General features: G+C 40.8%; 1 protein-coding gene across 1 annotated transcript; it reads left to right on the top strand.

Moving 5' to 3' along the window:
* Positions 1 to 6,118: 6,118 nt before the first annotated feature.
* LOC107100858 (GTPase IMAP family member 7-like) lies at positions 6,119 to 11,576 on the top strand. Its single transcript, XM_015399518.1, has 2 exons — positions 6,119 to 6,158; positions 10,115 to 11,576. Exons 1-2 carry the CDS (start codon positions 6,152 to 6,154, stop codon positions 11,038 to 11,040), a joined length of 933 nt encoding a protein of 310 aa, XP_015255004.1. The 5' UTR covers positions 6,119 to 6,151; the 3' UTR covers positions 11,041 to 11,576.
* Positions 11,577 to 12,638: the final 1,062 nt, after the last annotated feature.

The following is a 12,638-nucleotide window of genomic DNA, read 5'->3' as shown; positions in this document are numbered from 1 at the left end:
CCAGGAATCTTGTTCTTGAGCTTTTGTTGGATTTTTTGACTCCTGCCTCGGCGCCTGTGAACCCCCAGCCTCTGTGCCTGTGAACTTTAATTAAACCACTTAAAATTCATCTCAAGCCTACTCGTCTCTGCATTTGGGTCCTCAAACCAACACCACCTAATCCTGACAGAAGGATCCAGCCAAACATGGACCCCGCAGAACCAATCCAGGCAAGTCAATTTATAAAACTCTTCAGACAGAAAATAGAAGATCTCTCCACAATGTCTCCACCCTGGGAGCGGATAGGAACAGCCAGAACACTCCTGACCCATCTCAATAAACTTCCAAAACTCCAGACTTTCTTTTTACACACCGGACACATAAATCTGATTAAATGGAACATTCAGGACACCCATTCTAAATTATCTAATAAACCTTCTCCACCCAAACTACCTCTCCAAGACCTCTCCCTGCTTCTATCAACCCCTGAACCAGTACCTCCACCTCCAGCAGCTGTTGGTTCCCCCCTGCGTTCTGCTACCTCCAGGCGTAGGAACCGCCACCGGGGCAAGAAGGCCGCTCCCTCTCCGGCGGGTCAGCCTGGCGCTTCCACTATCTCTCCAGCGGGTCGGTCTGACGCCTCCACTCCCTCTCCGGCAGGTCTGTCTGACACCTCCACTCCCTCTCCCGCGGTTCAGCCAGCTGCAGGTCCCAGTCCCCTTCCTCACAGGTCAGTTCCACCCGTTTCTGTAAACACCTTCTAGACCAACAGTTAGCACCATCCACCAGAAGACTCAAACTAGGTCCACTAGTCACACCTCAAGCAGTCAGAGCTCCCCATATACCAGAGTCAGATCTCTGGGGTTTCTTTTATGGGGAGAGGGAAGATCTTTTCCCTTTCCTGCCACCTCCATCAGCTCCCCGCCACCCAGATCCCGGTTCAGAGCCTGTTAGCATTTTTGTTTCTTTAGCTTTTGAGCCTGTCAGCGTTCCAGTTTCCCCAGCTCCAGCACTCGTTAGCCTTCCAGTTTCCCTAGCTCCTGGGCCCGGTAGTGATCCAGTTTCTTTAGCTTCAGAACCCGTTAGCGAACCAGTTAGCCTAGCGCCTGAACCTGTTAGCGAACCAGTTAGCCTAGCGCCTGAACCCGTTAGCGAACCAGTTAGCCTAACGCCAGAACCCGTTAGCGAACCAGTTAGCCAAGTGCCTGAACCCATTAGCGAACCAGTTAGCCTAGCGCCTGAACCCGTTAGCGAACCAGTTAGCCTTGCACCTGAGGCCGTTAGCAGGCAAGTTAGCCTAGCTACAGAGACCCCTGAGCCTGCTCTGTGCCGTCCAGAGACCCCTAAGCCTGCTCTGTGCCATCCAGAGACCCCTGAGCCAGTTTGCAAAGAGGCTTCAGAGTTCGGGGTATGTGGAAGTAGGCCTCCAAGAGTCCCTCAGCGGGCGCGCCAAGCCTCCATAAGCCCTCTGCGGGCGCTCCAGGCCTCCAGGAACCCTCTACGGGCGCTCCAAGCCTCCAAGAGCCCCCTGCGGGCGCTCCAAGCCTCCAAGAGCCCTCTGCGGGCGCTCCAGGCCTCCAAGAGCCCTCTGCGGGTGCTCCGAGCCTCCATGAGCCCTCAGCGGGCACTCCAAGTCCCCTCGGAGGCTGTACCTGTGCCGCAATGGGCGGCCCCCTCCATGGTGGTTCCTGTGCCACAGTGGACGTCCCCTCTGAGCCTGTTCCTTAGCCGCAGCGGTGGCCCCCTGTGAGCCTGTTCCTGAGCTGCAGTCGGCGGCCCCCTCTGAGCCTGTTCCTAAGCCGCAGTGGGCGGCCCCTTCTGAGTCTGTTCCTGAGCCGCAGTCGGCGGCCTCCTCTGAGCCTGTTCCTGAGCCGCAGCGGTGGCCCCCTGTGAGCTTGTTCCTGAGCCGCAGTCGGCGGCCCCCTCTGAGCCTTTTTCTGAGCCGCAGTCGGCGGCCCCCTCTGTGCCGGTTCCAGAGCCGCAGTCGGCGGCCCCTTCTGTTCCTGTTCCTGAGCCGCAATCGGCGGCCCCTTCTGAGCCTGTTCCTGAACCGCAGTCGGCGTTCCCCTCTGAGTCTGTTCCTGAGCCGCAGTGGACGGCCCCCTCAGAGCCTGTTCCTGAGGCGCAGCGGTGGCCCCCTGTGAGCCTGTTCCTGAGCCGCAGTTGGCGGCCCCCTCTGAGCCTGTTTCTGAGCTGCAGTCGGCGGCCCCCTCTGAGCCGGTTCCACAGCCGCAGTCGGCGGCCCCTTCTGTTCCTGTTCCTGAGCCACAGTCGGCGGCCCCTTCTGAGCCTGTTCCTGAACCGCAGTCGGCGGTCCCCTCTGAGTTTGTTCCTGAGCCGCAGTGGACGGCCACCTCAGAGCCTGTTCCTGAGCCGCAGTGGTCGGCCCCCTCTAAGCCTGTTCCTAAGCTGCAGTTGGCGGTCCCCTCTGAGCCTGTTCCTGAGCCGCGGTCGGCGGTCCCTTCTGAGCCTGTTCCTTAGCCGCGGTCGGCGGCCCCCTCTGAGACTTTTGCTGAGCTGCTGAAACGGAGGTGGTGTCCTCCTCCGAGGTTCCTGCAGCAATGGAGACGTCGTCCTCCTCCAAGGTTCCTGCAGCAACGGAGACGTCGTCCTCCAATGGCTCCTGACCCGCGGCCGGCATCCAGAGACTCTGCCTTGCCTCCGGCCCCGCGGCTGGCCTCCAGAGCATCAGCCACGCCTCCGGCCCCCCGGCCGGCCTCCAGAACGTCTGCCACGCCTCCGGCCCCACGGCCGGCCTCCTGAGACTCTGCCTCACCTCCAGCCCCGCGGCCGGCCTCCAGAACGTCTGTCATTCCTCCGGCCCCGCGGCAGGCCTCCAGAGACTCTTCCTCATCCACCTCTTGAGACTTTTTGTTGCCCTCGCCCACCCTGGGTGGGTCTTTTTTTGTTGTGGACTCTGTTTTGTGTTTTCTTGCCCTCCTCACCTGGTTCCCCCTCCGCCCACCCTGGGTGGGTTGTTTTTTGTTTTGCTGGGACTTTTCTGGGGGCGTCTGGAATCCGCCCTTGAGGGGGGGATTACTGTTAGGTTTCTGTTTCTGTTATGTTTTCTTTTGCTCCTTGATTTCAAGTGTTTAGTTTTCTTTTCACCATGTTTCTTTATTCCTAGTTATTTGATTATTATTTTGTTGTTGTTTTGTTATTAGTTCCTGTCTTCCAGCTTTTCATTTGTTATCCTCTGCTGCCCTCTTGTGTCCTCTTTCTCTTGCTCTGTTTTCTGTTCAGCTCTCACCTGTGTTCAATTCCCTCATTAGCCCTCTTCCTGTCTCTGTCCCCTTTAAAAGCCCTCCCTCTTCAGTTCCTGTTTGCTGGATCCTCGTCTTACTTCTCTTCAACCTCTGAACAATCGTCTGTCTGCCTGCCTGCCTCATCTCTTCCTGGTTATTTGATTTTTGGTTTTCCCCTGATGTCTCCAAGAATCTGGTTCTTGAGCTTTTGTTGGATTTTTTGACTCCTGCCTCGGCGCCTGTGAACCCCCAGCCTCTGTGCCTGTGAACTTTAATTAAACCACTTAAAATTTATCTCAAGCCAACTTGTCTCTGCATTTGGGTCCTCAAACCAAGACCACCTAATCCTGACGCTTTCTTCTTTTGGTCCTATCTTGCTTTTCTTATCTTCCTGTCTTGAAGTCAGTGTATAGAGAATCTGCCTACATTTAACTGTGTGTGATCACGTTGTTGAGGGTTGCCACCTATTGTTACCAAGCTAAGATACACCCATCTGTATAGTTTAACCCCGCTTTTGGCTCACATGATAGGAGCAGCCATTTTGGTGACTTTGTTGCTGCTTGAGATTGGTTGTAACATGCTGTTGTGTTGCTAATGCATTTTTATCCATTTAAGCTGAATTATTTATGTTGTTTTAACTGCACTATTTTTATCATCATATCTGCTGCTATTTCCAACTGGACACTATTGAATGCATTAATATGTGGCTTATATAGGATAATCTCAGAAACCAGTGAAATGAACTCTTAGGATTTTTTTTTCTCTTTCTGTTAAAACTAGTAATTTAGTCTACCTTGTGTTTATTTTCTAATCATGTAGTGTTTTGCATAGATGTTAAAATTTCTGTAATTCCTGAATTATTAGAATAAATCGTTATTGTTACTTGCAGTCGTTTGTGTTTCATATAAGAATGGTTTATCACTAAGGCTAGATCCACCCTCATTTTGGTGACAGTTTGAATAAACAGAGTAAGTTCTACGATTGATAAAATAATAGCTGTGCTGATAGCCTAGCCTAAGTCACTAAATTTGTGTGAATAACTGGATTTTAAAAGCCAATCCAGTAGCCAAAGGCACAAACCCTGGTAAGTGAGCAGATTAGAGCTATAGTTATTCAACTGAGAACACCAATATGATTTTACCTCCGATTTTGAATAAGTCAAATAATTAACTACAATTCCAGTTCTAGTTAATCATTTATTCATAATCTACAGGATATATATTATTCCACAACAAAGACATAACCAAAACCTGTCAGCTGATACTGTTTAAATGAGTGAAAGATACAAAAAGGGACATTTTATGTTTACACAATAAAAGGAACATACAAAAAAAATTATGTTTACCTACATAGGCACCCTTCTGCAGCCTATAATCAACTGTATATAAAATCATATATACTTTTAGTCAGCATGGTGGATCTGATGAGTAATAATGAAAACTGGGTGGAGCTAGGCAGGTGGAAGAACTGAACCAATAACCTATTCAACTGTACCAAGATCATGAAAATAAAGTTTTAGACTCTTAAGTTTAGGGAAAAGTTTCTCTGTATCTATTTTTCTTGATCTGTTTATTAATTTATTTATAGATATTAAAATTCCACATATTTTAGTTAGTAGTTATGACAAGAGCTATGACAAAATATAATTTGAGTAAAGATTCAACAGACTTTTTGTTCCTGTTCCTGACATCCTCCTAATGTCTGAAGGTATACTACCATGTTGGCTACAGGAGGTTTCTGAGCAACTCAAAAAGCTTTATCATAATCATTGGTGTTCCTGTGAATTGGAATTTGATTACACCTCGAACACAATTGTCTTGTCAAGAATCAAAAATCGATTTCTTAGTTATGAGACCAAATTAAATGAACTACAGACATTTGGCTCAGAGTACAGCATATAGGAAATAGACAGAAATGAAAAACATCTATAAAAGGAGAAAATTGGGCATAAGGACCCCCTTAAAAAAGTTACCCCAACCTACTACCTATTAACTAAATGGGTACGTGATCTTGTTTGTTTGTAAATCAGCAGAGTTTAAATTTTACTTGTTTTAGGTTTGGTGTCTCTCTTGTCAAGTTGTTCCTATCATTTGTGGCATACAAAGAAAAAAAACAAAAAAACGCCCTACTTATGTATGAAGAGATGTTGTGTTGTCCTCCTGTTCTCATGCAAGACGATGACAACAAAAACACATTGTGCTTATTGTTTTTGGTGCTTACTTTGTACAATTATCTCTTTGAGGGGATTAAACATTTCTCTCATTTCATAACATGAAAATGTGTTGTTGTTATCCAGTTATACCGGTGCAGTAGATTCCACTGTAAGGCAAGGCACACAGTTTACTAACAAGGCAATTATTTCAATGATGAAAACATGAGGAAGGTAAACTTTTTAAAGCCAAAAACTCTCAATATCCTTGGTGCCATTTTTTTGGCTTTAGCACCCACATTAGCATCTACTATTGTTTGCTGATCATCTGAGTCTTAAATGTGAACATAAAAGGCTGAGCACCTTACAGCGGCATTATTTCTTTTGGCAGTGTTGGAAAAACTCCAACAGAATGAAAATATCTAGAATGATAAAACTTAAAGCTACAATTATTGTATTATTTCTACATGTTATTATAAAACTAATAAAAATACATGGCAATAAATAAAAAACAATACATATTTTAAGTTGAACAAATCGAACAAATAGAAAGCTGCTCTTTTATGGTGGTTCAACATTATATTTTAGGTCTGCACTCCAGTTGCACATATACTGTTTGATATTGTTTTGTTCTAAGCGGTTCACTCAACCAGCCAAACTGGAATAGATTAAAATAGGAGCATGACGGGTTAGAGGACAACAACCAGTGAATATACGGGACAGGCAAGACGAAGAACAGCAGAGAACTCTTCGGTTGGATTTCGATCCCTTTTCAAATATGGACGGTCAGTTGCAAATAATTAAATATTACATGGCTGGAAAAAAGCTGGGGACATTTTATCTGACTGAAAATAGATCTGTTTTTCTGGTCATCTAAAACTGTTCAGAATACTGTGAAATTATTTTTTAATTGTATTTATTGGGTCTTTTGTTGCTTTAAAAATAAAAGAAACAAGTGTTAAGTTAATAATGTTTCTAACAGTTCACAAACTTAATCAGTTAAAATAGTTCATGGATAAAGACCATGAATAGTAACTCAGTCCCATTTGTGTGTGTGGATTAAAACTGAATTGCATGTCAAAACTGGCTAAAATTGGCTCAGTTTTCAGATTTGGGCCATGAAATACTTTGTAGCAGATGGTCAGGTGATAGTCTTTACTTTCTTGGGTTCTCTATTTTAAATATAAATCTATACATAATCTTAGCCAAATTCTATATTATGACATTATTTTCATTTTGCATGCTTTATGTATCTTTTTAAACCAAAGAGGGGCATTCTGCTACCGTTAAGCATAATCTTTTTCCAAATACTTACTATATTGCAATCAAACATAATTGCAGTTTTATTGTAATTATTTTTGATATTATTAGTTGAAATATTATTTTTTATTTGCAAGTTTTTACTTTTTTCCACACAACAATGATCTACAAATCTATTCCACAAATTAGTGATGGGTGATTAATATGTGGAGGAGTATATTATTGACTCCCACCTTATTATCTAAGAATACCTGGAATGAGGACGTCGTCATGGACTTTTTCATTTTTGGCCTTAATGAAAGATTTAGGTATGAACTTTCTCTGCTGAGCCTTACCAGACTCTCTGCTTCCCTAGATTTCCTGCTTTCAGGGTCTGTTTTGGTTATTTCCAGGACTAACAACCCTTCTGCATCCATGGACTTGAATCATGTTGGTATTCCCCCTCAAATGTCTGAATCTGAACCTAAGATTTTTCTATCGGGATAGGGAATACCTATTTCCCTTCCTACCACTTCCTTCTGTTTCCTGTCAGCCAACGCCAAAAGTGGCGACCTGAGAAGCTCTTGTTTTTTCCAGGTGGACCACTTTTCTGAGACATTCCCTTTACTACCTGTAACACGGTTGTTACTTAAAAGATCTAAAAGCAAGTTTAGCTGAGGCAAAAATGTATGCATATGAACCTAAATGTTACAAGGTTTGCCTACCCACAGAAGAGGTGAAACGAATGAGACTCTGACGAAGGGGTAAAGTTGGAAATTGTTGGCTTGTAATTTTTTATCTGTGTGTAAAGAAATTTGTAGAAAAACCAATGAAGAACAAGAAAAAAAATTAAAAACTTCAACAAAAGGTTCCCTTCTGTTTTTCTTGGTACCAAAGAATCGACATTAATGGATGTCCCACATTCACAACGGTTATTTTCAATCCTTACCTGGGTTAGCTATGACACATTTCTTTAGGGGATAATCTTTCACCAAGATCTTTAGGAAATGTAAGTATTTACACACGGCTATGTATGAAATTCAGATTTTTTTAAATGATTTTTTTAATATGAATGTTACTTTAAATTTTTTGACATATCAAAATAAAACAATACCTACCCCTCATGACTTGAGAAAGATAGGTTGCTATATAATGAATTATAACACACACAGGGTCATAATAGCAAGCCTTCTTAAGTATAATTCACAACCCTGGCAATTAGAAACACAATGTTAAATCAATCCAATTCAATTCCTGCTTTCCTAACTTCTGTGATCTGGTAGGGTTTCAAACATCACAATTAATTAATAAAGCCAGAAATCAACAGCTGCCAGAGGCATACAAAACGATTTGTTTAGAAGTTTTAAATACAGTGATAATCTAACTGTCAAAATATTTTCTGTTCGTGCAAATATGAAAATAATGTATATTTTAATAAACAATGTTTAAACCCAATGTTGAATTAAAACAATGTGCAAACATAAGAATTTTTAACAAAAGTCTCCAATTTGTTTTCTTGAAAAGTTATGAGTTATGTGGTTAACATCAATAGGTACTCTTAATCAATGAAGATGGGTATATACATGCTTTTGCAATGATTATGTGGGCTAATGGTAATAATTTAATAATAGAATATTTTTTTAGGCCTTTGTGAACGCATTTATATGTACATACATTTATTTCCTCAGTTATTGGAATTTTGGAGCAGTATGGGCTCATAAAATAAATTGGAATTGGGAATATTGCTGGTGTTACGAAATATAGGAAGGTAATGGGGTATGATTAAATGAGTTTGACTTCTTCATAACCCTTTCAGACAAAAAATTTTTATGTCATTAATTATAATATTTGCATGTACATTTTTTATGGTTTTTATGGAATAGGTATTCATTCATTCTTAGGGTGGCCATTTCTATAGCACCAAAAACGAGGACATTGTGCGGCATATTAATAAATTACTAAGGTGTACATAAGAATAAGGTAAAGTCAAATTTATAATACAAATCTTAGTAGTTTAAAGAGGATACTTGTGTAGATGAATAGAAAAAAAATTAAAGAAATGTAAAAAAGAATTGGTTCCCAGCATTTGTATTTATTTAATACATTGTGATGTTTAAAAAGTGACCACCGAGATTAATCTTTAAAGTGCAGAATACCACAAAGCAAAAGATGTGTGGACTTTAACGTTAAAAAAATCTTTTTATAAAGAAACATTCATAATAAAATAGCCTAATATATTTTTTAAACAACAAAAGAGATTTTAGAAAACACATCAAACTGCTCTAAAAGTATAGCTTTATTTTTAAGAGCCTCTTTTGGGAACTTATCTTAAGTGTCTTGTGTGTGCAGCAGACCTGTCTTTATGGTCATCCCTTTAGCTATGGGCGAATCACTGAAATCCACTTTCACGTCACAGTCTACACTTACGTAGGACTAGTGGTGTTTTATAGTATTGTCCACTTTGCAGCTCTCCCCAAGTTATTTTAGCATCCGGGGGCGACAACACTTAATGTAAAAGCCAACACTGAAGAGTCTGCTGCTGCACGTTTATTACTTTTATGTTAATCCGTACTTGCAGGCCATTCAATTGCAGCTTTTCCTCGACTGCTTATGCTCACATCGCATCGACAAAGTGGCAGAAACCATGGAATGAATCTCCACTACCTTTGGTCATAAGTTCACGCTCTTTTGTCTATTCTGGGTTAAACGATGTCCTGGTTTTGACAGAATGCTAACTTTAGCACTTAGCATCAGTTATTCTGATCCTTGTTTACTTTTGTAATCAATAACAAGCAGATCTTTATCTGACATGCCGCCACTCTTAGTCAGTCATCTGTTAGATCAGATAGTGATGCATTTTTGATGATTGGATATCGTGCTACAGCCCAGCAAAAAAGTAAAATTGAATAAATAAAAATCTGATCAAATAGCCTAGTGCCTCATAAAGGACGACAAATACACATCCGGCTGGATGCGGCGCCGGATGTCAGACATTGCAATGAAAATCCGGACTGTCCGCCCTAAAGCCGGACATATGACTACCCTATTCATTCATAAATAAAACAGAAAATGAACAGCTAGTATAGTATAGAGAACCGTAATATAGAGAACTAAAAGTAGTGGTAACATTCACAATATTGTACAACTGATGTTGACATATTTCCCTGACATTCTTTACGTAACTTTTTTGTTTTATACAGAACAAACACAGATGAAACACAAGCAGGAGCATCCTACAGTTAAAGTGATCCACTAAAATGAAATTCAGAAAAGGCATTTTAACATCTTTACACCAGAATCATTATGAGGCAAATATTTTGACATCGGATTAGATAGAATAAAAGTCTGAAAGCTGTTGACACTGTTTTATAAAAACCTTATGAGTGATGTTTTACCAGTAATAGTCAGGGTCACAATTTTCTAAGGTTAATACTGAGCTTTGCTGACCATGAGTTAAAAAAGAATGTAATGTTTCCTAACTTTTCCCTATCTTGTCCTCTAGTTTCTGACGAACAGAGGATTGTCCTCTTGGGAAAAACTGGATCTGGGAAAAGCAGCTTGGCTAATACCATATTTGGAGAAGAGGTCTTCAAGATAAACCATTCGTCCATTTCTGAATCGAGTCTTTCACAACGAGAAACCAGGTCTGTCGATGGCAGGAACCTCACTGTGATTGACTCTCACAGTGTTTTTGACACATGTGGCTCTGAAGTCCTGCTTAAGAAAGAGATGGAGAGGTGCATCACTGAGTGTGATCCTGGACCTCATGGTTTTCTCATTGTTCTTAAAGTTGAGAAATTCACACAACAGGAGAAAGATGTGATCAAAGAAATATGTGAACAGTTCTCCGAAGATGCTCTGAAATTTGCTGCCATTGTCTTCACCTTTGGAGAACAGCTCCCAGACGGATGGAGAATTGAGGACTTTGTCCAGTGCAATGAAGAACTAAGCTCACTGGTGAAAAACTGTGGAGGCAGGTGCCATGTTGTTGACAATAAATACTGGAATCGTAACACAGGAGACATTTACAGAAACAATCAGATTCAAGTGGCAGAGATACTGAGAACAATAGACAAGATTAGTGAGGCAAATGGTGGAATGTACTACACTAATGAGATGCTGCAAGCAGTCAAAAAGCACATAGAGATAGAGGAGGAAAAAATTAGACAGTCAACCAATCAGTCACCAAATGACACTAGAGACAGGGCTAAAAGTACAGTGCCTAATGGGTTAATGATACTGATAGTGGGTTCTGCAACAGGTGCAATGGTAGGGGCCTTTCGTGGTAATTCAACTCCTCAAGACGCTCTTTATGGAGCCTTAAAGGGAAGTCAGCTGGGATACATTGCAGCTGCAGAAGCAAAAACTGTAGTGGATGCAATTCTCAAAGCCGCACAAGCTGCTTTGTTGGGTGAGTGTAAAAAATAAAAACCAAGAGAAAGACTCAAAGAACAAAGGGAAACCTGTGACAAAATTATTATTTTCTTGTTTAAATGTGTTGAACATTGAAAGCAGTGTAAAAGATGGAGATTTGACCTAATAGGAGATTCCTCTAGCAATAGATGTGTTATATAGATATAATTTACTTTTTGATTGCTTCTTTTTAGTTGCTTTAAGCACCACACTGGAAAATCATAGTAACATAAACACATTAGGTAGGTGGCGCTAAAGTGTATAATAGGTTAGTAAAGGAGAGCCGGTGTGGAAAGAAAAAAAACAAGGGCCTGAGTTGTTCCATTACATATTTTAGAGCTGCAGATATATAGTAAACACCTAAAGATAATTACACCCAACAATACTTAAGGGGAATTTTGAGATACACAGGAAAATATATAGCTGCTTTGCAGCTACTATTCAATGTTTATTAAAATTAATTTAATTGTTTTGTTTTGTCTTTAGAATTGCTCTTTGCAATGTTTTAATTGAACAAAAAAAGGGTGTGTGTTTAACTGTGTTTCTTAATATTTTTGCTCATTGTTTTTATGGAAAAAAAAAACTTTTTAAGGCTTTAAATAATTTCTTCTTTTCATTATGTTTTATTATAGAATATGTACCTTTATCTTAATTGTATCTTTAGTCACTGGTTCATTTAATCTTTCATTATTCTTCAATATTACAAATCAAATATAATATTAAAATGTGATTAATAAATTGTTATTACAAGAAAAAAAGAAGCAACCAAACTTTGAATTTCTACCATTCAAACAACAAGTTATGGAGGCAACAAGTAGAGGACCATTTAATTAGTTAAAGAGTGAATCAATTCAACAAGAAATGTGCTTCTTTATGACTGTTTTTCCTCCTTGCTGTAACCAAATGTACTTAAAAATAATAATAGCGAGTATCCATGAAAAAGTTGCTATTTGGATTTGTAAATATAAATCTCAAATTAGGATTATGTAGATTATGCGGTAAGGGCTGCAAGACATGGGATCATATTAGCATTTCATCTGCTGATTTCAAAAGTTTATTTTTTCCCCCCTTTGTAATAAATACCAAGGGGAAAAAATAAACTTAAATCATTTCCTTAACCTTTTTTAAATATAGCCTTTAACCATAAAATACACTGCCTGGCTAAAAAAAAAGTCGCCACCAAAAAAAAAGGTCACTCACTCTAATACTTTGTTGGACCGCCTTTAGCTTTGATTACGGCACGCATTCGCTGTGGCATTGTTTCGATAAGCTTCTGCAATGTCAAAAGATTTATTTCCATCCAGTGTTGCATTAATTTTTCACCAAGATCTTGCATTGATGATGGTAGAGTCTGACCGCTGCGCAAAGCACTCTCTATCTCATCCCAAAGATTCTCAATGGGGTTGAGGTCTGGACTCTGTGGTGGCCAATCCATGTGTGAAAATGATGTGTCATGCTCCCTGAACCAGTCTTTCAAAATTTGAGCCTGATGAATCCTGGCATTGTCATCTTGAAATATGCCTGTGCCATCAGGGAAGAAAAAGTCCATTGATGGAATAACCTGGCCATTCAGTATATTCAGGTAGTCATATATATATATATATATATATATG

This window comes from Cyprinodon variegatus, unplaced genomic scaffold, assembly GCF_000732505.1.
Source record: "Cyprinodon variegatus isolate N-32 unplaced genomic scaffold, C_variegatus-1.0 Scaffold1021, whole genome shotgun sequence".
Taxonomy (NCBI): domain Eukaryota; kingdom Metazoa; phylum Chordata; class Actinopteri; order Cyprinodontiformes; family Cyprinodontidae; genus Cyprinodon; species Cyprinodon variegatus.
Note: the sequence above shows the minus strand (reverse complement) of the source record. Positions and strands in the feature narration are given on the sequence as shown.